Consider the following 27,979-nt stretch of genomic DNA (forward strand, 5'->3'; position numbering starts at 1 on the left):
GTGTGAAAATGCAAGGAAGGGTTACTTTACTGCTTCCTGCCCCTTAACAGACGAATCGGAAGCTACGAATAATACGCTCACTTCAGCGTCGTAAACCATAGACAGTCCAATCCTAAAAACGTGTTTTTTGGGGGAGTGGGAGTCAACTGTTGTTTACTAAAGTTGTGGCATGGAAATAGAAATAGATAAATTAAAGATTAATGAAGACTTCAAGTACATTCTTACCCAGAGATTTAATTTTAGGTTATTTTGTACTTTTAGTTCACTACAGCCTTTGATTATTACTTAAGCCCTGAGATGATTGTTAGTTTAATATCCCTCCATATATGGGAATAAAGAATCATCAGTTTGTTCATCACGATCATCATGTCACTTTTTCTGAGAGTCTACAATAAAATATAAAAGTGTCTCTCATTAGAGGATCCAGGGGTGTATTTTTGGTGACAATCCGTCCTGCAAATCTTCCTTATGTTATAAAAGAAGAAAATCAGATGGTCTACTTTTCAATTTCAGTATCACAAAAGCTGAATTTGAATTTTGAAATGGACCTCTTTTTCATGGTATTTGCCTACTGCGTATTTCATAGTTTGCTCCACATTTTTGTGTCTGATTCTGAAAAAAGTACTAAACCATTCACACATATTTCTCTTGATCTGTGGGTACTATGAAAAATCTCACAACTTCAAGCAAGAACCACAAGGAAGAGAACACAAACTATCTTTCATGGCTGTTTTTATTTTGTTCTTTTCTGAAACATTGGCAAAAAAAACACAAAATGCTGCCAAATAAACAATAAATACATCAAAAATATACAATACTCTTTCACTTTAAGAGGTTGTATTAAGTTATTAAATAAATCAATAAATAAGTTAAGTTTAAAATCCTTAAATTACTTGAAATAGTCAGGAACCATGAACTGTGAAAGCATCTTTCATCCTTTATCCTTTACTCTTTGGCATCAGTAACTCCTCCAGCAGTGATGGCAAACGTGGCTTCATTCTCAGGCATGTCGGGACTACAGGATGACAGAAAACAGAGATAACAGGGGGAACAAGTGTGAAGTCCTTGTGTTTCTAATGTCACCTTGAAGTCTCAGTATGGGTGTAGTTAAAGTGCTTTACAATGAAATCGACAAATGTACTTCCACATTTGCAGCCTCCCTTCTTGGTCATATGAGATTAGGGATGGGTACCGAATTCGGTACTTTTATAGGTACCGACCGAATTCCGTCGGTACTACCGAGTACCGACTCACGTAAAATCAAACGGTACCATGTTTCGGTACCTGAACGCATCCTTGTGACTGTGAGGGAGTGGAAGAGTAGGTGATTTTCCATACTTTCGCCCTGTAATAAAGTCAGAGACTGACCGGGTGGACGTCTCTGCTCTCTGCTCTCTGCTCTCTGCTCTCTGCTCTCTGCTCTCTGCTCTCTGCATCTGCGCGGGAGCGCGCCAAACGGAGCATGCAGCTGACGGGTGCGCGCACTCACCGCGAGTCAGAACTTCATGAGGATTAAGTTTATTTTCTACAGTCTATGGTTTAGACTGACCCCCTCGCTCCAACTACCTAACCCCGTTTATAACGGTTCCTGTGTACGTGAATGCCCAACAAGTAAGTTGTGTGTTCTGTTATTATAAAGAGACGGAGAACTGACTGTTCCCCGTCCGCAGACATTAATATGTGTTACTTGATAAACTCCTGAAAGAGCAATTAGACGCCACGAGCACGATCACCTATATAATCCTATTTCTGTTCATTTCATGTTAAATTGAATAAATATGTTAAATTAAACAAATTTGAGATTTTTTTTAAAATTAAAATTTATTACTACATAAAAACACAAAAGTACTGAAAATTGGTACCATTGAGTACCGTAACCGATTCCCAGGTACCGGGTATCGGTACCGTATCTTTTCAAATGTGAAAGGTACCCATCCCTATATGAGATACTTTGAGTTATGCTAACACTTCATGTATTTGGGAACTGAAACATTATGACACATTTATTTTCATTGTTGCTTATTTGATGTTCCAATGTGGTAACAGGAAGCAAAACTGTAACCGTCATTTGCAGCTGAACTTTTAAAGCGTGAATGAATCTTACTGGTTGGATCTCATTCAGTGATTGTTATGATAATTCATATTTTTTAGATGAATACAGTCCAAAAAAACATCAGCATTATCTTCAGAAAGAGAAACTGACAAGTACCTGTCAAATATCTTGGCTATTCTCATCTCTCCACGACCCTTCCTCAAGCTGATTCGAGTGGTGGAGGCGTGGGCCAGGATGTGCCCACCAATTGGCTTCTTAGGATCAGCTTGAAACCTTAAAAAGGAGGCAGAAATAATAGAAAGATCTTGTTTAAGCTTGTCTTCATAACTATAAAATAAAGGATATCTGGTACCAATATATTTCACCCATGATAACAGAGTTTTATATCTCTTACGTCATTCCTGCACCAGGATCTGCTGTCATTTGGTTGGTGACAAACACAGCTACATTGTACTCTAAGAATATAGAACATACACAGAAATCCTGCAATCATTATCGTACATATGTGTTTATGCCAGGAAGGATAAATGGATGATGTGTGTGGCTTTTAAGTTAATACATCCAGGTTCAGACCTTCTGAGATCTTCTGCAGTCTGGAGAGCATCTGAGCCAGTTTCTGCTGACGCTCAGCCAGCTCGCCTCGACCAGAGAAGTCCACTCTGAACAGAGCCATGATGGAGTCGATGATCTAGAAACAGGAAGGAACAAGCAAGAGGGAAACTGACAGGATGAGAAAACCACCAATTGACCCCCACTCTTACTTCCTGTTTTAAGACTCTTTCCACGCCCATGAAATAAAAGTAAAGAATCTTCTCATTCAAGAGTTAAAAAGAGGTGGAAGAAAAAACAGATCAAATATAAGTGATGAAAAATGTTTTATAAGCTGATTATTTCATTCACCAGCAGCTTAAATACACCTCCTTCCTCATGGAATTTAGCTGCTACAAAGTCCAACAGCTCCATCTGATGTTCACCTAAAGGACAAGCACATCAGAACTTCATTACAACAAAATATTACAACCTCCACTGAGTCATTTTTCTGATCCTGATGAACCAAACGTTCATACTAGTGTAAGCCCGAGCGTAAAGCACGTTGTCCAGCACAGCATCGTGGTCCACGTTGAACCTGTCAGCCATGTCTCTCAGTCTGTCTGGACGACTGCAACAAGTGTGTGTGAGTCAAGGATGATGTGCAACATAATAACAAGAAAATACACTGACACAAAAATATAGTCTCAGTATATCCATGAAGAAATATCTTTCATAACCCTGATTCAAAAATCTACATCTGTACGGGTAATGTGTAGATTGTAGTGCAGTCCAATCACTGTGAGGATACAAAGTGTTCTCTGTGTCAATGAAGACGATTTTCCCTCCAGAGTATCCATCCTCTCCTGGCAGCTGAGCAGTCACTGCTCAAACAACATACAATCAGTGTTATTTTTAATTGTATTACATCATCAATCATATCAGAGCAGCCATGTTTAAAAGGTTCCTCACTCACCACTAGGGATGTTAACATTTCCAAAGATCGATCACAGAAAACACTTAAAATTGACATCCCTACTCACCACAGAGCGTGTGTGACAGCTGTGTTTTCCCCGTGCGGAACTCTGTAGGATGAAATGATGTTGGGAGCTTTTAGGTGAGGAGAAAACTGAGTGATGTTTAAAAGTTTTAATCACATTAAATTTGACTAAAGGAAGACATCTCACCTCCAAAGGCCTCTGTGATGGCCATACTTTCTATACCTCCACCCAAAAGTTTACTGCAAAACAATTCACATACATGTTGTAACATAATGTGCTGTGAATGAGGAATATCTAACAGATTCCTCACCTAGATACTACTATTTCATTGATCTAGTACATGGTATAGATCTTAACTCAAACTCTTGGCTCCCAGTGGTGATGTGGAACACCTGCTTCCTCTTCGCACTATACTCAAAGGCAGTCTGGAATCCAACATTCTATAATGTAGAGAAAAATGTCTAATACATGACACAGGCTGATAGTATTTCTTCACAAGGGACTCAGGCTTACAACCATAAATAAATGACATACTACAGGTTGAAGAATGTCAAGATGTCATTTTACCAGCATTTTCCCAGCAGCCTCCTTGATTTTTTCCACTTTGGCCTCAGACAGGCCCTTGATGTTGCACAGAGACTTGCGAGTAGTCATCTGGATCCCCTTCACAGTGCAGATACCTACAGACTTCATCTTTTTGATGTCTGCCACATTCTGTGATTACAGAGGAGAAAGATGCTCACATTGATCTGATGGAAAACTCAGGACATGTGTCAGCCTTGCAGTTTACTTACTATCCCGTGTTTCTGCAGGAGGTCGATGTCTTGAAAGAAGGACTCCTGTTGGGTTTGTAGAGTAAAATAAATCTAGATGAGGTCATGGATTAATAACTAACTTGAGAGCAACAAAGATATATATATTTCACTTTTTTAATTATATATCTGCCACATTAATTACGATCAATTTATTTTGATTATTTTATGCATCAGTTATTGCATATGGTGTTTGTTTGTTTGTTTTTTTTACCTCAAATATGGTTTTGATTAAAATATGAATAGCTTATTTATCATCACACCTCCATAATTTGAACATTATCAAGATGGCTCTGGCTAAGTGTTTTGTGTCCTATATGGTCCTATAGTATAAAACTGAGAATACAAAAGAATATAATGTGGTTTGGTATCTTACCTCATCATCCTGGAAACCAGTATTTTCTTCTACAACCTGTTCCTCTAAAGCTTTCATTTTTAATTTGTTGTGGGGAAAAACTTTGAGGGTAAAGTAAATTTCACTGGTTGAGTTTCACTGAAAGGCAAAAGTCTTATTCAAGGTCTGTTAGCTAGCAGACACTGTTTCAGTAAATTAGCTAGCTTTAAAGTAAACCTTACTATACCTCTGACCTTTCAGAAGGCGAAAATTAGCCAGAAAAATTCAACTGGTGAAAATATTAGTGCTAAAAAATACAGTTTTTTGATAAAAAACGTCGACTGAAAGCTGGAAGACTAAAGTCAGTCTCCTACAAACATGGAGTCAATTTCAGAGTTGAAGGATGAAGTAGCTCGCGCGCGGCAACTGGCGGGAATCTGAGATTTTGCTGCGTTCAAGTGCAGTCGGAATTGATCAAGCATTAACCAAACATGCGGCCCGCGGGCCAAAACCGGCCCACCAGCGGTTCCAATCCGGCCCGTGGAACAACTTTGCAAAGTGAAAAAATACTGAGAAGACATAAACTGCAATTTTTCAATAAAAGTAACTACTATTTTAAATTTGTCCTCTGGAGGTCGTATTAAATCATAGTGCTGACGGAGCGCACCTGAACAGCGCCTTTTTTTCTCAAAGTGAGAAAATGGATAACCTGCTGTTTGCATAATCCGGTTGAGATCAAGGGGGAGGTTCCGGTGGCTGGTGGTGAGGCTTTCAGCAGTGTGACTGCCCCCTGGTGGCTGGCTGCAGTATAGGTCAAAAAATCCGTCTCCCCCATTCAATTGAATGGTGGAGCAGTCAAACTTTAAAAAATAAATACACGTCGTACGAATGTTTCTCACATCCGTATGCTGTGGTGATATGTAGTTGTTATTTGACTGTTTTGTGTTCAAGGCCTCTTTTTTCTGAAAACTTTCTTTTTCATTAGTTATTAGAGTTTAAAAAACGGGGTTTTACTTCCGGGTTTCCTTTGATTCACAGCCGCCGTGGAGTGAAACTTCAAAGGACACACAGCATCTTGTGACGTTACGCTGTAGGGCGGAGCTTGTTACAGTGGCTTCACAGGCTCTGGCTGCACAATGGCGGCGCCCAGGTGCAGGATTTTTTGGCTTCAGAACCATACAACGGGAAGAGGCGGAGCAACGCTGTCCATTTTTATTTACAGTCTATGGTTGAGATTCATAAAGACTTGTTAGAGCACTATAAAATGATCCACTAACTCGAACACTAGCACTACACCCCTGCATACAACACTGTCCAGCGGGCAAACTGTTCATGCTGGAGCTGAGGGGTTCAAAATAATCAACTTTACCTTCTTCATTATTATAATCTCTGTTCTTTTGCAGTAAACATTACACTCTGTGTTAGGTGAATGGGTAACCTGTGTGTTTGGTGTGTTCGCAGCAGGTTTCAGGGCGTAAAGAGTAAAATATATTCGGCCCACTATGAGACTCATCGTGGCCAAAAATACAACAGCTGTTTTTGTCGAAAGATAGTTAATTAAATGTGAACATTTACAGAATGTACTTTTTTGCACTAAAACAAAGGGAAAAATTTGTGGAAAAAGTTCTCTTAATTTATAGGTTATTATGTTATGATTTTACTGGTCCGGCCCACTTCAGATCAACTTGGGCTCCCTGAACTGAAATTAGTTTGACGCCCCTGACACGTGTTGACATAGGCTTTACCCATCACATGCTGAGACTGATAGCTTTGAGCGAGCGGCAGTATCACACTTTATGAAAACAGAACACCATGAATAATTTATTATAGCAAATTTAAAGCCACTTTAAGGAGTTTTTCACTGGTTATGAAACAGACTGAAATGAACTGTAATGCCTCTTTACAGGGGCGTCATAGTGGGGGGAAAAGTGGGACTGACTACCTAGAGCCCAAGTGGGGAGGGGGGGGCTTAATGGGCCTGAAAGTTTTCTACTACGCTTTTCTTTTGTTTTGTTATAACTGCAATAAGATAACTAAAATTGTCTGAATACATAAACAAACCTTCAGAATTCCTTTCTGGAGAAAAGCGGAGTTTCTGTTTCTGTTTGGACCGGAGCAGTCTGTCAGCAGGAGGCAGCTCCTGGGGAGCTGAGTGGACAGCTCTTTAATGTGGATGCGCGATTATACGCATATACAATGGGCTAATAGTGTGATTTAAACAGTTGTCTACGCATTAAAACCGCTTGTCATTGTCATATTTTCATAGCATGAAGTGTGGCTGAATCTGACTGACAGTAAACTGTAGGTTTGTAGAGTTTTATTTGACTTTGTGAGGTTAGATTATACCAATTAATGCCCCCTTGTTGTTATTCAACAAGTCACTTGGCTTCAAATAATCTTGCTCAAAGACATGGACAGTCTAAAGGTCAATATTGTTCAGTTACATTTGGAGACATTGTAAAAAAAATAAATATTGATATTATATTTTTGTTTAATGCAAATAAACCAGTATTATAGCAGCAATGTTATATTTTGTAGGGATGGCTGTGGTAATGGGCCCTACTGAGATATCTTTTCAGGGGGCCCAGAATTCTTGGCGACGCCCCTGTCTCTTTATGACCTACAAAAGCAAACAAGACTATTAGCGAAAAGATTTACAATTTCTGAATTGTAATTTTTACAGCCTGCAACTACTGTGAGGGGGGTGTTGTCAGGTGAGTTGGTTCACAGCAAGGTCAAAGAAACCCCCTTTTTTTTGCTTTTTCACAGCATTCATGTTGAGTGATACTTTGATTGTTATTAGAAACCAGGATGCGATTTTTTATCAGAAGACACACCTTATATGAGAAGCTGTAAACAAGATACATCATAGAGTGCGCTAACATCAACACTGAAAGAAAGTTCCTTACACTCAAAGTAATCATCAATTATTTCAATGACTTGAGGGCCATTTTACCCCCTTAACCCTCAGGACGAGTTAAGAAAAGAGCAGTAAATGCAACATTGGTCATTGGCTTGAGAAAGTGTTTGCTATAGATTCATAATTTTCTGGACTTTTTAAACAGCAGTATTATATGAATGTGAGTGCTATGGTTGTGGTTTATATTAAATTGAGGTGTCCTGCAAAGACGTGTTTAGCAAAGTTGTGTCGAAAATAATAAAAACTTCACTTTGATCGCTGCAGACGTGCAAGTACAGCAGGTGCAAGCTCAAACATGCATTTTGGCAGTAATAAATGTATATGTACTGGTTCATTCACCAAGGAAATCATAATCCTTAGCATAACGTTGCTATGACAAGTCAAAGTGTTGTTGCTTGTTCCTTTTTGTTAGCATTATTTTGATTTTTTTTTTGTCTTTCACTATGGTGAATTTGAAGAAGATCACAAACACAGAAGAGTAAACTCTTAGCTTTACATTTGACATGGTGTTTTAATTGCAGCAGTCATGTTGGACACAAAACAGAGATGTGGCTTTGCTTACATAACAGAGGCGATGGATTGTATATTATCACAAGTATGACACAGTAAAATTCCTTTAAGACCCGACAAGTATCTTAGCATCAGAACTATATCATCCACCATAGCCATATTTTTCCAGAAAACCTATGACGTGCTCTCTTTTAAATGATCAAGTTATATTGCATTTCCGATGCTAACAGAGAAAGGAGAACAAGAACCTTTCAATGATAGAACAGCATGAGACTTTATGTTGTTTCATCATACAGTCAATTGTTTAAAAGTAGTGAAGTACATTAGAACTAGTAACTGATCTATGAAGCTAGAGGCATTGCAAGTGTGTATCTACATTATAATGAGGACCTGTGACCGTTTTAAAGACATAAACACATGATGCACCACCAAGGCTGTCTTTTGGGTGGTGGGACTTCAACCAGCCATTCCAACTTTATCACTTTATATCATCTTCAGTCTCCTCCACAATGCATCAGGCCCATCTTTCAGGTATTCTTTTCATATAATTCTCTGTATAAAAGGTGAACTAGTAAACATATGATAGACAAAACCAACATACTTCCAAAAAATGTGCAACAATGTTTTTTAGACTGCCAACACCAACACAGAAAAATTTGTAACCTCCAATCTTGTTTATCATTCAGTTTATCCACCTGTACCTGCTATCCCCTAATGAACACATTATCTATGTAATTATAGGTATATATTTAAAAAAAGAAAAGAAAAAATAGAAGCATTGCTCCTGGGAAAAAGTCTTTGCATGATGTTTGAGTAAAGAGAGACAGTGAGGGAGAAGTGTCAGAAATGCATCACACCCTCCTCCTTCTCCAATCCCAATAGCTAATCCAATGCGACGCAAAGGACAAACTTTTGTGTCATTGACAAACAGCTGTTTCTTCTTTCACATTAACTGCAGTTCATTGCTCTTCTCCAAGGTCCCTCTGTCTCTCCTTGTGGCCAGCCATGCTGTATCGCTAGCAGTGGATCTCAGGTTCATGCTGGCTCTCCACTGTCTCTCACATCTTGCCAGGCGCAGGAGGCATCATGCCTGGCATCCCACCAGACATTCCAGTGTTGGGTCCCAATAGGATCTGGAGAGGAAAGAGTTGGTCATGGATGGCAGTGTATGTAAGTTATTCATGGGTGTTCTTGTTATGTTCAGCATGTCTTTCTGTTCATACTGCTTTCATCCTAACTACCACTGTAAATATCATCGTTTACCATAATGCATCTTATGTGACTACTCTCTCAGATGGACACTCACCTGTCTCTGTTGTTGTAGCTGCTGCTGCTCCAGCTGTAGTCTTTCTGTTTCAAACACGACAGGCAGCACTAAGATCATGAAGGAGGTAGTACCCACCCAGAGAGCGGCGCGGGAAAAACTGAAACAAGCAAATAACCTGATTAGTTTCTGAGCAAGATAGAGAACCTTCCCATGATTTACAATGTGTAACCATTTTAAAGTTGATAGTCTAGCTCTGGGATCAAACCATCTTGTTCTATTGTGATACAATGACACACTATATAACAATGTATTATTACTGTCAGACAAAATTCAGGAATTCACCTGTAAAATTTCTTTGCCATTGACACGGAGCATTGTGCAGACATCTCAGCAGCTGTGCGGACTGTGTCAGGAAACATTTCTGTGAGGCCCCACAACCTCTCCATCAAGGTCTCATCCAGCTGAAGGAGACAAAACACAACGAGTGAGTGATCAAGAAGTTTATAATATCATAAACAGAAACAAGCAGACAAGGATTTAGCAGCTTGGATAATACTTTGTCAATACTCAAATATGTGCAGGTTAGTTTTGACACATCTGTACAAAGGCATTACAATTAATAACATAAAAAGCAATTTAATAGATGTGCAAAACATGTGTTCGAGCGCTTCAACGAGGTTGTATGCTAAGAACAGACAGTTTGTCCCAGACAGCAGGCACTGCAGGCAGGACTTAGCCTTGAGGTAGCCATGTTCGCTAACCAGGATTAGCCATAAAGCTGGCACGTGGAAGCAAAGCGGTGCAAATGTGTTAAATATTATTTTTCATCAAATCAAAGTTTCCTGAAAACATGTAGCAACATACGTCTTCATCTTCATCGTCGTCAATCTCGTCCTCGGGGGGCCGGGTGGCCACCGGGCCCGCAGCTGGGGACAGCTCCTCGATTGCGGCCATGTCTCCTGAGCTCCGGTCTCCGTGCTGTGAGGACGAAAGGTCGGTGGCAAAAAGAAATCAAAAATATGTTTAAGGGGTTCAAGATGATTCTCCTCCGGCTTCAGTAAAGGTAATGCTAGGAGGCGTACATTGGTTCAACGACAGTCTGAGGTCACAGTGGGAAAACGTGAGGCTGGTCTGGGAAGTGACGGATTACAGGTCAGGGGTCATTCTGAAGCCTGCCAACAAGGAAACAGCGCACTCTGCTGGGGCGGCTGTTTAACAACAGCATGTGGTGTCAGCAGTACAATCATTTAGTGAATGTGAAGTATTTGGATGTTCTGCCTAGAATTTGGTCTCCCAAATTTGTATTAAGGGTTCAATTTGTCATAAATGTGACCTTTGATTATTCATTATATTCAAGATAGTAATGTATTATTTGAAAAAAACTTTGAAAAAAGCAAAATGAAATAAGTGTTTAACAAATTGTTTGGTCTGAACCGTCTATATTGCATAGTGTGTAAAGCTGTGCCAAACAGTAATAAAACACAATGACATTGCAAAGGCGGTTGCACCTCTGTTCTGTATTGTTAGGCCTATGGGCTAGATGTACTGTATATATTTTGTATGTATTCTGCACTTAACATTATTAGACTCACTTATATTATCCATAATATAATCTGAAGTTATTATAACTTTTTTATTATTTCTATTTAAACTTGAAAATCATTGAGAGCAAGCCCTCATTTACAATGACGACGAGCATATAAAAGAAACATTAAAATGCATGATTAGCAAATAAAAGATGTAACCCTAAAAGAATGATGATCAGTTAAAAACAGACAACAATTAAAAGTAATGTTACAACCAATGAAATAATGTTACACAAAGTTGGTTAAAACAGGTACAATCAGAGGTTAAAATAGGTTAGTAAAATGATTAAAAGTGGAACTGTTTGTCCATAAATCTAACAAAATTGTGCTTCACTGCATACTTAAAATCCATTTGACAAGATATATTACTGGAAAATGTTTTGAAGTAGCTCTTTGGTGGTATCAAATGGTAAGATATCTTTATTGCCATTGTTATGGTGTAACAGTGAAATTTGAAAGGAGCAGTCCTCCAGATGCCTAAAAAAGAAATAGTTTAAAGTCCAGTATTTAACTACAAGAAAACATAATATACATAACAGTTTAAACAGTATAAACAGTATACACATTGACAGTAGAGTATGTAAATGGTATCTGGAAGAGGTAAACATTAGTGAATACAAATGATTTAGACAGGGAAGTCAGTCATCAGCCCTTTTAAATCTTGATTACTGTTTATTCAGCACAAAAGGAAAAGCTTTAGACACTAAATTGAGTTTCAGTATCTGTACTCTGTGGGCAAAATTCCTCTTTCTGTTTATTTTTTTCTTATTTTTTGGATTAAGCTGGATTAGTCACCATCATGTGACAAGTGATTCTAATTTTGGACTGTAAAGGGGGAAGCACGGAGCCTAAGTGCTTGATATTTTATTCTCTCTTTTTCCAACTAACTTGTTGTTGCTGGGAAAAATGAAAGGGGGCTGATCATGGAAAAGTTCTGGGATCCAGGGATTCCTTGTTTACATCCTCTCGGAGTACGCTGCGGGGGCGGGGTTGGCTCCGCCCTCATTCTTCAGGCCTGACGTCATTGTCGCCTGTGTTTTTTATGAATGAAGGAATCCAACCTCAGAGAGCAGCGGAGTAATTCCGGGAAAAGGCGGACTGACATTTTGTCGCCAGAGTCGCTTCGACCTAGCAGGTAAAATATCATCTATTTTCTAAATATTGAAGGTTTCTAAATACAGCTGTGATTATGTGATCAACTCAGCAGCAGGATCCACCGGGGGCTGAATAACCAACAAGGACAAGTGAGCAGGCAGCTGTTTGCTTTAATCTGCTTTAGCTTACACCGTTCATGCTAGCTGCTAACACTTCACATTACTAGCATGTTTAAGATGATGCGGATTCATCGGCCCTCTACCTCATGTTTACGCTTCCTTACTTGTAACATGTTTTACTAGATGGGGGTTTCCACCTTCTTGTTTAACTGTATGTTTTGTAACGATGTATTGAGGTTATTTAAGTCTTACTAAAATGGATGTCGAGGGCACTCGTGATGGCTGTTTACTATAGCAGCAGCAGCGCTTTGACTCCTCTCCCCTATAAGGGTAAGGGTGGATTCTTCATGGAGCTGGGGGAATAAATAGACTTTCTTTGACTTGTTGGTGTTCGCCAGTCTTCTTGTTAAATACAGATCAGATGTAAGGCTGTGTAACTTTATAAACACTACGTTTAGGGATGTTACGTTCACTTGTTGCGTTCGTCTTTACACAGCGTTCCTTTAAAACTACTCAGTCCTCTAAAGGGATATTTAGAGCTAAGGAACGACGTGGGCATGCTGTACTGTTTAGATAAATACAGAAGGACGTGGTTACAGCCGGTTTTCCTGGGTCTGGACCGCCTGGCTGAGCACACGGTTTATTGCTGAATCACCCTGACTTTACGAAACAACGGCGGTCTGCTCGGTTTACAGAGTCCACCAGGAGGGTTGGACAGCCTCTTGATGCAACCTCGACTTCCCACGCCTGTCGGGAAATTAAATCCATCCTCAGCAAAATACAGAGTATTATAAGAGCTGTTTAATGTCGCGTTTTACATCAAGACCCTCCATACATGCACTGAAGGCCTACTTGTGCTGGTAGGAGCATTTCTCCGTTGTAAAGTCAGTAATGTTGTTTACCTAAATCTATATAAAGTCAACACCTTTTTAGGCCTGGCTTTAATGATATAGTATTTAATTGTTTAATGTTACAATAACATCTAGGTTCAATAATAAGCAATATGTTGGACAACAGTCAAATCTAAAATGAAACACCTGTTTTGTAATGGGTTTGTAGCCTTCTGTAACTGAATGTGTTTTCTTCTCACGAGAAAGAAAGTAGAAAAACACTTAAAATTACTGAAAATAATTCAGATTATACAAACAACACAAAGATTTAGTGTCAAAGTTTGTGATCGAGGGATTTCCCCAGGCTTTGTCACAGACTGCTGCTGCCATAAACAAAACCTCATTCAGCATTTTGTCACAGATTAATTTACTGAGGCTATCAAAGATCATAAATACTCCCTGTGAATACTTGAATGGAAAATATGTGAAGATTGAGCTGAAGACAACAATATCATGTCTGCATCTGAAAATGTACAAAGCAACAATTTATCTTATCAGTGAATCTGCCAAAAGGTCATCAGCAACTTCAAAGTAACCGACTCGCTCTAATTTGGCATTACATGCATATGTAACATTTAGTTTGTGACATTTTTTTCATGTCTCCAGACTGAATGAAACCCCTTCACTTAAAAAAAACCCAACGTTGCTGTAAATGTGAAAGTGAGCGCATTCACTTCATGAAAGCAATATGGGAAAACACCCTGTGGTCTAGTGATGTCAAGGTAAAACATGTCTGGAGAATGATCTTAATGTTTTATGGAGACGGTGAGGCTTCTCCTCCTCAGCATCCTCTGTGCTCTGCTGAAATGAATACAGCTCAAATAGCTCCAAGCTAAAGTGCAGAGTCATTTTATAGTTATGACAGGGATCTGCAGCAAACCACCAAAACAACCAAGTGACTAAGAGAAGAAAGAAGCAGGTCAAGTTGGCCCGATTGGATGTTGGACTTTAATCCCAAACAACATCCGAGACAGGGAGTAGAAAGTCCTTGTGCAGTGTGTGTGAACGGTTCAATAAGAAGAATGTGAGAAAACCTCCAAATAAAGCAGTGTAAAGGCAGGACAGACTTAAACAAACACTCATACTGCTGTTATTACAACATGTTACTGGAAGCAGCAATTTTCAGTCTGTACAAACAGTCTTGGCATTTAAGTCGTACTCAGCGTTTTTAAAGGGTTTCAGCTGTTTGTTGGTTATTGTCCCTGAAATGTCACCTGAATCAGGTAGAACTGTAGCCTGTCATCAGACACTTTCACAATCAAACTTTTGAGCCGTTGGTGTTGTGTTGACAAGAGGAAGTGTTGAGAGGATTGGTTAGGACACCTGCTTTGAGCAACCAAAGGGTAGACACATGATGACTTCCTCTGTGCAATTCCAGCTAAGAGGGAAAGGCATGCTGCTTTCAAAACCCCCCCCTTCCTTTCATATCAAACCATCAAGTTTAATCAGAGAGCTCGTTTTGGAGAAGCATGAAAGAGCACTGGGTTCTCCTTTTCTTTATCATGCATGACTAGCTGTCTTGTGAGCGGATGGTAAATGTCAGACTCAACTTGAACCAAAACAACATGGTCACATGTGATAATGTACCTTTGTTTTAATGTGTGTGTGTTTGTCCTGTTTCTGCCCTTCCAGAGTGTGTGTATCTGTGTTGACTGGTGCCTGGGGAGACACTTTAGACAGTTGGACCATGACGTCAGAAAGAAGTAGCAAAGCCCTGAAGGTAATGTACAGTCATGAATGAAACCTTTAGATTTAACAAGGAACACAATGTTGAAAGAAGTTTAACATCCCTTTATTTGTTACTTTTTAGAATCGCTTGTCTTATGTCTATTTTCCCTTCCTCTCTTCTTTCCTCTTCTTCTCCAGGTGAAGCAGGAATGTGGCGAGAATGTGCCCATGCTGTCGGACAGCGAACTCATGTCCCTCTCAGTACGAGAGTTGAACCTTCACCTGCGTGGCCTCTCCCGTGAGGAAATCCAGAAGCTAAAGCAGCGCCGTCGCACCTTAAAGAACAGAGGCTACGCCGCCAGCTGCCGGGTCAAACGTGTCTCACAGCGTGAGGCGCTGGGAGCAGCAGAAAAACAGAGCTGCAGAGGGAAGTGGACCGCTCGGAGCTGAGAACGCCGGCATGAGGAAAGAGCTGGAGGGGCCTCGGCGCTCGTCTCGCCGCCCTACAGAGGTTCGCCATAGGCTTAGAAGCTGGAGGAGGCCACCTGCTCGCCACCCGCCCCACGCCTCAACACCGCCTCCGTCATCACCATCGTGAGAGCCCACCACAGCCGCACCCACAGAGGGAACAGGAGCCATCCTAGAGGAAACTTCTAGAACCAGACTGAGGGGAGGGACTGCACAACCTGCAATGCAAACACACACACTTACACTTACACATGAATATACTACACACGCAAACTGATAACAGGAGGACAACTTAGCAGGAAAATACCAAACTCCTGCCGATAGAACTCCTTCATTCACAAAGAATTACAAGATTTATTTAGGCCTGTATGACACAGTGATGACAGGGGTGTGTGTAACATCACCTTAACACAACAACTGTTCTTAGTTTTCAAAAAAACGAGCCAGGAACAGTCAAAAAACTCTGATCAGGACCAGTGGAGGTGTCCTCTACTTAAAGACTCTGCAGTTTAGTTGACTGAAATGTACCTAAGTGTATTTAGCTATTAAAATTTAGAATAATGTTGAGAACGATGCAGCAGGTTAAATGTGAATGAAGCAAATCATCAAACACACACGGGCACACACTCACACACGCACAACCCCCCCCAACACACTCATTCCCTGATCCATGCAGGGGTGTTCTCGTCAACTAACTGAACTCTGACTGAAGCCAGAACATCATCACCAGAGTTACTGCACATCCTCACGCTACCGTTTCCATCACAGATCACTAACGCTCGGGGAACTCCTCTCTGCTTCACCTCATGCATCTGACAACAGCAGAATGCTAGGCGGGGTGTAGCCCACCTATGTGCAGCTTCCTCCACCTTTTACACGTGTCTGCATTCCTGGTACAGTTGTAGCTGCTGGCTGTCTCTTGTATTAGCCCGGCTCATGTGTCTCTGCTGCTGTGCCCCAAAGGTGTGAGTCACTTTTTTTTTGTTAGTCATTAAATGATGAGTTTCTCAACCTTGGTGTCACTTGATCTGTAGGCGAGGTCATGGGAGATTTGAGGCACATTTGATGTCATTTCTATGTGTCTAAATTTAAAAGTTATGGAGGAAATCCTCTATATTATCAAAGTAGAGCTTGGAGGAGCATAAAGGAGAAACACAGTCCAGAAAATGTTGAGTAACACTGCATTGTGAATGTCCATTCAGTGAAATTTCAAGTATAGGGTTTCACCTGTTGCCACTACTCCCTCCCTCTCTGTTTCAGGGAGAGCAGATTAATACGGCTTGTGCACATATTTCTCACAGCAATGCAGTGCCTTCAGTGTATGTTGGAGTTAGAAGCATGCAAACCTTAGAGGGAAAGGTTAAACAGGCTGTAATTGCTCCTTCTTGACCACACATTACTTTGTTCTCTGGATTCTCCCTTATTTCGCTGAGCTGTAATCCCTCACTGCTCATTTCACAATCCCTACTGTGCAGTAACTTTGCTACAGTCTGCTATGGCTTCCCTTTTTCATATCTGCTAGACTCCCAACAAAACATGTTGGTCATTTTGCTAAAAAAGTGTAAAAGCAGAGTCACATCTGGTAAGAATTACGCTCAAGGTTCAATGCAAATCCTCTGCATACATTCCCATTGTGTGTTCTTTATTTGTACCGTTTGTATGTGCCGTTGAGAGACGAAAATGTTGAGTGACATTTATCAGAGATATATTCTATATTTTATTTGTATTTAAAGGTAGATATTATGAAAAGACAAGCTAACGAGTGCTGTGATGTTCTATATGTTTTCAGAAGTACTTACTTATGACTAGTCCGGGGATATTCTCTGTCTAATTATGGTGTTTGTGTGGCGATGATGATTACTTTTACAAAATGTTAATTATTATTATTAGTCATGTAGAAATATGCTCAAAGCCAATGGCCATATTGCTGTATGATGATTTCTCTGTGTGTGTTTTTGCTATTTTTGTACTGGCTTGTCATAGTGGATTCTTGGAGGGATTTTTATTTTCTATGATGATTTGTGATGATGTTGTTTGTCTGAAAAATTAAGGTCACTTCTGGATTGGCTGAGTGGAGCAGAACCGCGAGACTTTTACAGGAAAATAGAAAAGTGGAAAGAAAGATTGGATGAGGAGAAGGAGAAAAGAAGGTTAAGGAGATGTTGAATGATGGAGAGAGAAGTAGGCAAGTAGGACTGGGAAGGAGGACGTGGAGAATGTGGGCGCTTTATTCACTTGAAAACCTCCATCAGCCAAAATTTCAGCGAGACCTTGATCTGACAGGCTGGATCTCATGGAGTCTGGGCCACTGAATAGTGCTAGCAATATCGTTTCTAAGCAGTCATTGTATCACATTAGATCATGTGGACAATTAACTCCTAAAGATATGAGGCATATATTTAGCTATATGAATATCAGTGTGGCAAAAGCATTTATTCTCAATACTTTAACGTCTCACTTCTGTCAAACTGTGCTGGATGTTTTGTAATACCTGCAAAACAAAAATGGTTTTTTATTTATTACTTGTATTTTTTCTATTGTGAAAATTTAAGTACATTGTCTATTTTATATATTAATTATAATAAATGTTGTACATATGTACATAAAATGGTGTATTTGTGGTTATGGGCTGCACTGAAACATTAGACAAACACGGTACAGAAAGGAAGCAGATCTACAGGATGTGTTGCAAAAGTTATCTCTCCGGATGAGAAGATAAAAACTCAAGGTTAACTTTTTTTAAAGAATAACATGAAGCAACACTGTTAGCCATTATTATTATCATAAATGTTACATCTTTTATGTTTGCATATTACCACACAATAATACGATTGAACAGATACATTTTACGTCATTACCAGATACACAATTTAAAGAACTGCTGACTCACCCTCCAGCACACTGGTGTTTATATCAAATCATCTAGATCTGTTTCAGCCGCTGTCTGGTGGTTTTAGTTATTTTAACACGGGGTGAAGCTCACGTTAAAGGCAGTGCAGCTAATGCAGAAGTTACATTACTATCATCTACATACTAACAATGACATGAATGGCCTCAGAGCACAAAACAGCCACAAGTTTTTCACATTAGCAGATAGTGCTAAGACCTAACATCATTAGTGTAGCAGGAGGGGATGGCATTGGGTTGTGGGTAATATTGCCTTAGTTTTTACTTTAAACTCATAATCATCAATAATAAACAGTGGTGGACAAAGTACACAGCTTCATTACTTAAGTCAAGTATAGATACTCCAGGTCAAATATTACTCCAATACAAGTGAAAGTTGCTCTGTCAAATTATTACTTGACTTAAAGTACTGAAGTACTTGCTTTTTAAAAATACTTCAGTATTCAAAGTACTTCTTAAAGAATCTTAAAACATTATACATAAGTATACATAACATACACAATACATAAGTGCAGTCAATACATAGGAGTACATTCTGTTAAATCATGTTTATCTAGAAACCATTACTTGAAATCTCTAAAAACTATACCATGTAATAAAAACAGAAACTAAGTTACTCCAAGCACAGACAACTTAGTATGAAATGTTCATCTGGAATGAAACAAATGTTACATAGCTCAACACTATCTCAGGTTGGACAGTGAATGTTTGAATGTTTGAGCAGAGTGGGAAACGGGAAGAACATTTCAAACGATACGTATCATTGTTCATTTCAAAAACCTCTAACACGGGCTGAAGATATGACCATGGGTGCTCAGGTTGAGGATTATAGTCATCATTACCATCTCTAAATGAACTGCCTGATCTGAGTGAAATTGGCTCTGTGTTTGCTCCACGTTCAACCATGGAGACGCACGATATACAGGTACGACTAAACCCCTGAGACAAACAGAACTACACAAACATATTTAACTGTCTTAGGATCAGATTTCAGAAAAGAGAAGGGAATTCATGAGCTGCTTCAAAGTAGTGAGTAACTAGAGCACTGATAGAAATGTAGTGGAGTAAAAAGCACAATAATTGTCTTCTGAATTTAGTAGAGTAAAAGTAATAAGTTTCCCCAAAAAATAATACTCAAGTGAAGTACAGATACTCAAAAAATGTACTTAAGTACAGTACTCAAGTAAATGTACTTTGTTACTGTCCACCACTGATAAAAACTGACCAAATACTTCAAATATCTGTGACACAAAGCACGCTGAGGCCCTGACATACATCATCAGTGTGTGCCACAGTGATGTCTATTTCAGGCATGGACGAGTGTAGTTGCATCATATTTTACGTAGGCCCGTGCACATGGGTTTACCGATGCCAGCAATCCAAATATGGCTCAGTAAGTGAACCCACAAGGCTCAAACAGACAATCAACGCTTTCTGAAGTTAAAGAGTTAAATGTGTACATTTTGTTCCCTGTACAGTGATAAAAAAACACCTCACGACACTAAGACTAGTCATGTAAGAGCTGTTCCATGCGGTGCCTGGACTACAGAGCGGATGCATACCGGCTGTTTCTGCCACCTCCATGCTGGCTGCTGCATCAGGGGCACCTTAGAGGAGAGAAACAACAAGCATGTCAAACTTTCATACATATTTATTACACAAGGAAGGTCACGTGTTGCGATACATTGACATTCACTGTGTTAGTAATCAGGTATTACACTTTGACAACACGTGATCACACTACTGTTGATGAGTTAGTGAAAACCAGATGACTGTGGTTTCGGCTGAACCCAGGAAGGCTAACTTAGCTGGATTAGCATGCTAAGTGAAGCTAAGTTCTGTCCGGCTGCCTGGCCGTCACATACCGTCTGAAGCAGGGATCTCCACGGCGCCGCCTGCGAGGAAGCTCGGGACAAACACCGGGGCGTTCACGTTGGGGACAAACGGCTTGGCGTTGACGTTAAGGGCGGCGAAGGCGCTCTGGAGCCCCGCCGCGGCAGCCGGGGCCTCGGCATCCTCCTCTAGCTCCCACGAATCCGGGGCTGTGTCTGTCGGGTCCATCGCTCCTTTTTCTCAGTTGACACGCAGTCCACAACCGGGGGGGCTGGATACTATATACGGTTCCACTAAAGCGTTTAGTTGCTGGTGTGTTTTAGGCTCTTAGCAGCACGTTTGACGAAGTTCCCATTGCTTTGTTAAACCTCGCTTTCACAAGCATATGGATCCCGTAGCCGACGAGAAGTGTCGTACAGCCGCTGTACGTCGTGCTCAGACCGCTAGAGGCCAGCACCGAGCCAACAGATCCACACCACAGACCAGGATGAAGTTAGAGTCTCATTCATCACTTCCGATTCGGCTGTTAAAGGGAAGTTATGGACACAAGGTCCCTGATCCAAAACCACCATACCTGGACTTGTAAGACCTGCACTAGATTATCCTAGAGAGACTCAAGACCAGGGGTGTCAAACTCATTTCAGTTCAGGGGCCACATACAGCCCAAGTTGATCTGAAGTGGGCCGGCCAGTCAAATCACAACATAATAACCTATAAATAAAGACAACTCTACATGTTTCCCTTTTCTTTTAGTGCAAAAAACAAGTACATTCTGAAAATGTTCAATTAATGAACTATCTTTCTACAAAAACAGCTGTTGTATTTTTTGTCATGAGGAGTCTCATAGTTGGCTGAATATTTTACTCTTTAAGCCCTGAAACCTGCTGCGAACACACCAAACACACAGGTTACTCATTCACCTGACACTGAGTGTAATGTTTGCTGCAAAAGAACAGAGATTATGATAATGAAGAAAGTAAAGTTGATTATTTTGGACCCCTCAGCTCCAGGATGAACAGTTTGCCCACTGGACAGTGTTGTATGCAGGGGTGTAGTGCTAGTGTTAGTAGTTAGTGGATCATCTTATAGTGCTCTAAAAAGTCTTTATGAATCTCAACCGGATTATGCAAACAGCAGGTTAAACAAGTGTAAACAACAAGTTATCTATTTTCTCACTTTGAGAAAAAAAGTCCTGGAGCTCCGTCAGCACTATGATTTTATGCGACCCCCAGAGGACAAATCTGAAATAGTAGTTACTTTTAATGAAAAATTGTAGTTAATGTCTTCTCAGTATTTTTTCACTTTGAAAAGTCGTTCCGCGGGCCGGATTGGAACCTCTGGCGGGACTGTTTTGCCCACGGGCCGCATGTTTGACACCCCTACTCTAGACACTTTAAAACACAGTTTCAGATTTATGAAAAAATGATTATAAGCGTGCAATTCAAGAAAGGGTGATTTCACTGCTTCTCTCACCTGTTCACCACACTGGACTAGGTCCTGATCCAGAACCACAACACCTTGATGTGATGCCCCTGTAGTGTCATGTAGCTTTTTCCTGAATTAATCTCGGAGGTGTGTCTTACATGTGCTCCTCCTCTGCAGTACACTTATCAGAGTAACTCAGCACACCTGAGCCCAGTGTGCAGAAGTTCAACCAACACACTCTTGTCTCACCTCACAGGTACTCTCTTCTTTTGTTATGTTAAACTACATTTACCATCTGTTACGTTTGTGTCTTACAACAGCTACACACACACACACACACAAACCCACACACACACACACACACACACACACACACACACACACACACACACACTCATGCACATCACTCACCATTTATTTCACTGATTTCCACACCTCACTCTGTAAATATTTAAATTGGCATCCTAATTTGATTTAATCTGGTTTAATAAAGTTTTATTTGAACATACCACATGGTGTTTATCTCCCTCTTGTGTTGTGACCTGTTGAGCCAGGTCATGACACTGGGCTTTTCAGATCAGGACTAGATTATCTAACAGAGTCTATAATTCTTAAAGCACAGTGTTGGAATAGTGAAACCTCGATTCTATGTGTGAAAATGCAAGGAAGGGTTACTTTACTGCTTCCTGCCCCTTAACAGACGAATCGGAAGCTACGAATAATACGCTCACTTCAGCGTCGTAAACCATAGACAGTCCAATCCTAAAAACGTGTTTTTTGGGGGAGTGGGAGTCAACTGTTGTTTACTAAAGTTGTGGCATGGAAATAGAAATAGATAAATTAAAGATTAATGAAGACTTCAAGTACATTCTACCCAGAGATTTATTTTAGGTTATTTTGTACTTTAGTTCACTACAGCCTTTGATTATTACTTAAGCCCTGAGATGATTGTTAGTTAATATCCCTCCATATATGGGAATAAAGAATCATCAGTTTGTTCATCACGATCATCATGTCACTTTTTCTGAGAGTCTACAATAAAATATAAAGTGTCTCTCATTAGAGGATCCAGGGGTGTATTTTTGGTGACAATCCGTCCTGCAAATCTTCCTTATGTTATAAAAGAAGAAAATCAGATGGTCTACTTTTCAATTTCAGTATCACAAAAGCTGAATTTGAATTTTGAAATGGACCTCTTTTCATGGTATTTGCCTACTGCGTATTTCATAGTTTGCTCCACATTTTTGTGTCTGATTCTGAAAAAAGTACTAAACCATTCACACATATTTCTCTTGATCTGTGGGTACTATGAAAAATCTCACAACTTCAAGCAAGAACCACAAGGAAGAGAACACAAACTATCTTTCATGGCTGTTTTTATTTTGTTCTTTTCTGAAACATTGGCAAAAAAAACACAAAATGCTGCCAAATAAACAATAAAACATCAAAAATACAATACTCTTTCACTTTAAGAGGTTGTATTAAGTTATTAAATAAATCATAATAAGTTAAGTTTAAAATCCTTAAATTACTTGAAATAGTCAGGAACCATGAACTGTGAAAGCATCTTTCATCCTTTATCCTTTACTCTTTGGCATCAGTAACTCCTCCAGCAGTGATGGCAAACGTGGCTTCATTCTCAGGCATGTCGGGACTACAGGATGACAGAAAACAGAGATAACAGGGGGACAAGTGTGAAGTCCTTGTTTTCTAATGTCACCTTGAAGTCTCAGTATGGGTGTAGTTAAAGTGCTTTACAATGAAATCGACAAATGTACTTCCACATTTGCAGCCTCCCTTCTTGGTCATATGAGATTAGGGATGGGTACCGAATTCGGTACTTTTATAGGTACCGACCGAATTCCGTCGGTACTACCGAGTACCGACTCACGTAAAATCAAACGGTACCATGTTTCGGTACCTGAACGCATCCTTGTGACTGTGAGGGAGTGGAAGAGTAGGTGATTTTCCATACTTTCGCCCTGTAATAAAGTCAGAGACTGACCGGTGGACGTCTCTGCTCTCTGCTCTCTGCTCTCTGCTCTCTGCTCTCTGCTCTCTGCTCTCTGCCTGCGCGGGAGCGCGCCAAACGGAGCATGCAGCTGACGGGTGCGCGCACTCACCGCGAGTCAGAACTTCATGAGGATTAAGTTTATTTTCTACAGTCTATGGTTTAGACTGACCCCCTCGCTCCAACTACCTAACCCCGTTTATAACGGTTCCTGTGTACGTGAATGCCCAACAAGTAAGTTGTGTGTTCTGTTATTATAAAGAGACGGAGAACTGACTGTTCCCCGTCCGCAGACATTATATGTGTTACTTGATAAACTCCTGAAAGAGCAATTAGACGCCACGAGCACGATCACCTATATCCTATTTCTGTTCATTTCATGTTAAATTGAATAAATATGTTAAATTAAACAAATTTGAGATTTTTTTTAAAATTAAATTTATTACTACATAAAAACAAAAGTACTGAAAATTGGTACCATTGAGTACCGTAACCGATTCCCAGGTACCGGGTATCGGTACCGTATCTTTTCAAATGTGAAAGGTACCCATCCCTATATGAGATACTTTGAGTTATGCTAACACTTCATGTATTTGGGAACTGAAACATTATGACACATTTATTTTCATTGTTGCTTATTTGATGTTCCAATGTGGTAACAGGAAGCAAAAACTGTAACCGTCCATTTGCAGCTGAACTTAAAGCGTGAATGAATCTTACTGGTTGGATCTCATTCAGTGATTGTTATGATAATTTCATATTTTTAAGATGAATACAGTCCAAAAAAACATCAGCATTATCTTCAGAAAGAGAAACTGACAAGTACCTGTCAAATATCTTGGCTATTCTCATCTCTCCAACGACCCTTCCCTCAAGCTGATTCGAGTGGTGGAGGCGTGGGCCAGGATGTGCCTACCAATTGGCTTCTTAGGATCAGCTTGAAAACCTTAAAAAGGAGGCAGAAATAATAGAAAGATCTTGTTAAGCTTGTCTTCTTCATAACTATAAAATAAAGGATATCTGGTACCAATATATTTCACCCATGATAACAGAGTTTTATATCTCTTACGTCATTCCTGCACCAGGATCTGCTGTCATTTGGTTGGTGACAAACACAGCTACATTGTACTCTAAGAAGATAGAACATACACAGAAATCCTGCAAATCATTATCGTACATATGTGTTTATGCCAGGAAGGATAAATGGATGATGTGGTGGCTTTTAAGTTAATACATCCAGGTTCAGCACTTCTGAGATCTTCTGCAGTCTGGAGAGCATCTGAGCACAGTTTCTGCTGACGTCTCAGCCAGCTCGCCTCGACCAGAGAAGTCCACTCTGAACAGAGCCATGATGGAGTCGATGATCTAAGAAACAGGAAGGAACAAGCAAGAGGGAAACTGACAGGATGAGAAACCACCAAGTTGACCCCTCACTCTTACTTCCTGTTTTAAGACTCTTTCCCACGCCCATGAAATAAAGTACAAGAATCTCATTCAAGAGTTAAAAAGAGGTGGAAGAAAAAACAGATCAAATATAAGTGAAAAATTGTTTATAAGCTGATTATTTCATTCACCAGCAGCTTAAATACCCTCCTTCCTCATGGAATTAGCTGCTACAAAGTCCAACAGCTCCTCTGATGTTCACCTAAAGGACAAGCCACATCAGAACTTCATTACAACAAAATATTACAACCTCCACTGAGTCATTTTTCTGATCCTGATGAACCCAAACGTTCATACTAGTGTAAGCCCGAGCGTAAAGCACGTTGTCCAGCACAGCATCGTGGTCCACGTTGAACCTGTCAGCCATGTCTCTCAGTCTGTCTGGACGACTGCAACAAGTGTGTGTGAGTCAAGGATGATGTGCAACATAATAACAAGAAAATACACTGACACAAAAATATAGTCTCAGTATATCCATGAAGAAATATCTTTCATAACCCTGATTCAAAAATCTACATCTGTACGGGTAATGTGTAGATTGTAGTGCAGTCCAATCACTGTGAGGATACAAAGTGTTCTCTGTGTCAATGAAGACGATTTTCCCTCCAGAGTATCCATCCTCTCCTGGCAGCTGAGCAGTCACTGCTCAACAACATACAATCAGTGTTATTTTAATTGTATTACATCATCAATCATATCAGAGCAGCCATGTTTAAAAGGTTCCTCACTCACCACTAGGGATGTTAACATTTCCAAAGATCGATCACAGAAAACACTTAAAATTGACATCCCTACTCACCACAGAGCGTGTGTGACAGCTGTGTTTTCCCGTGCGGAACTCTGTAGGATGAAATGATGTTGGGAGCTTTTAGGTGAGGAGAAAACTGAGTGATGTTTAAAAGTTTTAATCACATTAAATTTGACTAAAGGAAGACATCTCACCTCCAAAGGCCTCTGTGATGGCCATACTTCTATACCTCCACCCAAAAGTTTACTGCAAAACAATTCACATACATGTTGTAACATAATGTGCTGTGAATGAGGAATATCTAACAGATTCCTCACCTAGATACTACTATTTCATTGATCTAGTACATGGTATAGATCTTAACTCAAACTCTGGGCTCCCAGTGGGTGATGTGGAACACCTGCTTCCTCTTCGCACTATACTCAAAGGCAGTCTGGAATCCAACATTCTATATGTAGAGAAAAATGTCTAATACATGACACAGGCTGATAGTATTTCTTCACAAGGGACTCAGGCTTACAACCATAATAATGACATACTACAGGTTGAAGAATGTCAAGATGTCATTTTACCAGCATTTTCCCAGCAGCCTCCTTGATTTTTTCCACTTTGGCCTCAGACAGGCCTTGATGTTGCACAGAGACTTGCGAGTAGTCATCTGGATCCCCTTCACAGTGCAGATACCTACAGACTTCATCTTTTTGATGTCTGCCACATTCTGTGATTACAGAGGAGAAAGATGCTCACATTGATCTGATGGAAAACTCAGGACATGTGTCAGCCTTGCAGTTTACTTACTATCCCGTGTTCTGCAGGAGGTCGATGTCTTGAAAGAAGGACTCCTGTTGGGTTGTAGAGTAAAATAATCTAGATGAGGTCATGGATTAATAAACTAACTTGAGAGCAACAAAGATATATATATTTCACTTTTTTAATTATATATCTGCCACATTAATTACGATCAATTTATTTTGATTATTTTATGCATCAGTTATTGCATATGGTGTTTGTTTGTTTGTTTTTTTTACCTCAAATATGGTTTTGATTAAAATATGAATAGCTTATTTATCATCACACCTCCATAATTTGAACATTATCAAGATGGCTCTGGCTAAGTGTTTTGTGTCCTATATGGTCCTATAGTATAAAACTGAGAATACAAAAGAAGATAATGTGGTTTGGTATCTTACCTCATCATCCTGGAAACCAGTATTTTCTTCTACAACCTGTTCCTCTAAAGCTTTCATTTTTAATTTGTTGTGGGGAAAAACTTTGAGGGTAAAGTAAATTTCACTGGTTGAGTTTCACTGAAAGGCAAAAGTCTTATTCAAGGTCTGTTAGCTAGCAGACACTGTTTCAGTAAATTAGCTAGCTTTAAAGTAAACCTTACTATACCTCTGACCTTTCAGAAGGCGAAAATTAGCCAGAAAAATTCAACTGGTGAAAATATTAGTGCTAAAAAATACAGTTTTTTTGATAAAAAACGTCGACTGAAAGCTGGAAGACTAAAGTCAGTCTCCTACAAACATGGAGTCAATTTCAGAGTTGAAGGATGAAGTAGCTCGCGCGCGGCAACTGGCGGGAATCTGAGATTTTGCTGCGTTCAAGTGCAGTCGGAATTGATCAAGCATTAACCAAACATGCGGCCCGCGGGCCAAAACCGGCCCACCAGCGGTTCCAATCCGGCCCGTGGAACAACTTTGCAAAGTGAAAAAATACTGAGAAGACATAAACTGCAATTTTTCAATAAAAGTAACTACTATTTTAAATTTGTCCTCTGGAGGTCGTATTAAATCATAGTGCTGACCGGGCGCACCTGAACAGCGCCTTTTTTTCTCAAAGTGAGAAAATGGATAACCTGCTGTTTGCATAATCCGGTTGAGATCAAGGGGGAGGTTCCGGTGGCTGGTGGTGAGGCTTTCAGCAGTGTGACTGCCCCCTGGTGGCTGGCTGCAGTATAGGTCAAAAAATCCGTCTCCCCCATTCAATTGAATGGTGGAGCAGTCAAACTTTAAAAAATAAATACACGTCGTACGAATGTTTCTCACATCCGTATGCTGTGGTGATATGTAGTTGTTATTTGACTGTTTTGTGTTCAAGGCCTCTTTTTTCTGAAAACTTTCTTTTTCATTAGTTATTAGAGTTTAAAAAACGGGGTTTTACTTCCGGGTTTCCTTTGATTCACAGCCGCCGTGGAGTGAAACTTCAAAGGACACACAGCATCTTGTGACGTTACGCTGTAGGGCGGAGCTTGTTACAGTGGCTTCACAGGCTCTGGCTGCTCAATGGCGGCGCCCAGGTGCAGGATTTTTTGGCTTCAGAACCATACAACGGGAAGAGGCGGAGCAACGCTGTCCATTT

General features: G+C 40.1%; 5 protein-coding genes across 6 annotated transcripts; 1 reads left to right on the plus strand and 4 right to left on the minus strand.

Annotated features, from left to right (window-relative positions):
* Positions 1-715: 715 nt before the first annotated feature.
* LOC117829556 (meiotic recombination protein DMC1/LIM15 homolog) lies at positions 716-5,158 on the minus strand. Its single transcript, XM_034707106.1, has 13 exons — positions 4,771-5,158; positions 4,377-4,421; positions 4,150-4,296; positions 3,940-4,022; positions 3,769-3,821; positions 3,625-3,666; positions 3,393-3,465; positions 3,121-3,212; positions 2,954-3,027; positions 2,627-2,741; positions 2,448-2,508; positions 2,210-2,326; positions 716-1,015 (listed from the first exon to the last, which is right to left on the minus strand). Exons 1-13 carry the CDS (start codon positions 4,825-4,827, stop codon positions 946-948), a joined length of 1,029 nt encoding a protein of 342 aa, XP_034562997.1. The 5' UTR covers positions 4,828-5,158; the 3' UTR covers positions 716-945.
* Positions 5,159-8,134: 2,976 nt separating this feature from the next.
* LOC117830283 (mitochondrial import receptor subunit TOM22 homolog) lies at positions 8,135-10,630 on the minus strand. Of its 2 annotated transcripts, XM_034708335.1 has the most exons (5): positions 10,508-10,630; positions 10,290-10,403; positions 9,768-9,886; positions 9,465-9,582; positions 8,135-9,291 (listed from the first exon to the last, which is right to left on the minus strand). In XM_034708335.1, exons 2-5 carry the CDS (start codon positions 10,377-10,379, stop codon positions 9,217-9,219), a joined length of 402 nt encoding a protein of 133 aa, XP_034564226.1. In that variant the 5' UTR covers positions 10,380-10,403; positions 10,508-10,630; the 3' UTR covers positions 8,135-9,216. The 2 variants fall into 2 exon arrangements, with proteins under 2 accessions (XP_034564226.1, XP_034564225.1); XM_034708334.1 differs by having other exon boundaries at positions 10,290-10,603.
* A 1,388-nt stretch (positions 10,631-12,018) lies between these two features.
* LOC117830299 (transcription factor MafF-like) lies at positions 12,019-15,427 on the plus strand. The gene is given in 8 exon segments (XM_034708354.1): positions 12,019-12,146; positions 14,748-14,835; positions 14,982-15,182; positions 15,185-15,221; positions 15,224-15,261; positions 15,263-15,340; positions 15,342-15,378; positions 15,381-15,427. Coding segments are annotated over 8 exon segments (615 nt in total). The 5' UTR covers positions 12,019-12,057.
* A 9-nt stretch (positions 15,428-15,436) lies between these two features.
* On the minus strand, positions 15,437-21,630 carry LOC117830493 (eukaryotic peptide chain release factor GTP-binding subunit ERF3B-like). The gene is made up of 4 exons (XM_034708636.1): positions 21,465-21,630; positions 20,024-20,545; positions 19,656-19,765; positions 15,437-15,469 (listed from the first exon to the last, which is right to left on the minus strand). The coding sequence occupies exons 2-4, from the start codon at positions 20,217-20,219 to the stop codon at positions 15,437-15,439; spliced, it is 339 nt and encodes a 112-aa protein (XP_034564527.1). The 5' UTR covers positions 20,220-20,545; positions 21,465-21,630.
* Positions 21,631-22,924: 1,294 nt separating this feature from the next.
* On the minus strand, positions 22,925-27,308 carry LOC117830167 (meiotic recombination protein DMC1/LIM15 homolog). Its single transcript, XM_034708159.1, is given in 20 exon segments — positions 22,925-23,070; positions 24,254-24,285; positions 24,288-24,372; positions 24,497-24,555; positions 24,677-24,724; positions 24,727-24,792; positions 25,002-25,014; positions 25,016-25,059; positions 25,154-25,259; positions 25,440-25,512; positions 25,670-25,702; positions 25,705-25,710; positions 25,813-25,839; positions 25,842-25,864; positions 25,983-26,002; positions 26,004-26,066; positions 26,191-26,246; positions 26,249-26,336; positions 26,413-26,460; positions 26,809-27,308. Coding segments are annotated over 20 exon segments (1,017 nt in total). The 5' UTR covers positions 26,866-27,308; the 3' UTR covers positions 22,925-23,000.
* Between the last annotated feature and the right edge of the window lie 671 nt (positions 27,309-27,979).

The sequence above is a fragment of the Notolabrus celidotus genome, chromosome 18 (genome assembly GCF_009762535.1).
Source record: "Notolabrus celidotus isolate fNotCel1 chromosome 18, fNotCel1.pri, whole genome shotgun sequence".
Taxonomy (NCBI): domain Eukaryota; kingdom Metazoa; phylum Chordata; class Actinopteri; order Labriformes; family Labridae; genus Notolabrus; species Notolabrus celidotus.

Coding starts and splice junctions, on each gene's coding strand:
- LOC117830493 (XM_034708636.1), bottom strand. CDS start 20,219: ATGGACCCGACAGACACAGCCCCGGATTCGTGGGAGCTAGAGGAGGAT. Junction 19,766..20,023: donor GGAGATCCCTGCTTCAGACG/GTATGTGACGGC, acceptor CTCTCCTCTAAG/GTGCCCCTGATGCAGCAGCC. Junction 15,470..19,655: donor ACATGACTAGTCTTAGTGTC/GTGAGGTGTTTT, acceptor TTTGCATTGCAG/GTTGTGCAGTCCCTCCCCTC.
- LOC117829556 (XM_034707106.1), bottom strand. CDS start 4,827: ATGAAAGCTTTAGAGGAACAGGTTGTAGAAGAAAATACTGGTTTCCAG. Junction 4,023..4,149: donor AGGCTGCTGGGAAAATGCTG/GTAAAATGACAT, acceptor TCTACATTATAG/AATGTTGGATTCCAGACTGC. Junction 3,466..3,624: donor GCTGTCACACACGCTCTGTG/GTGAGTAGGGAT, acceptor TTGTTTGAGCAG/TGACTGCTCAGCTGCCAGGA.
- LOC117830283 (XM_034708335.1), bottom strand. CDS start 10,379: ATGGCCGCAATCGAGGAGCTGTCCCCAGCTGCGGGCCCGGTGGCCACC. Junction 9,887..10,289: donor ACGACGATGAAGATGAAGAC/GTATGTTGCTAC, acceptor TGTCTCCTTCAG/CTGGATGAGACCTTGATGGA. Junction 9,583..9,767: donor ATGGCAAAGAAATTTTACAG/GTGAATTCCTGA, acceptor TGCTTGTTTCAG/TTTTTCCCGCGCCGCTCTCT.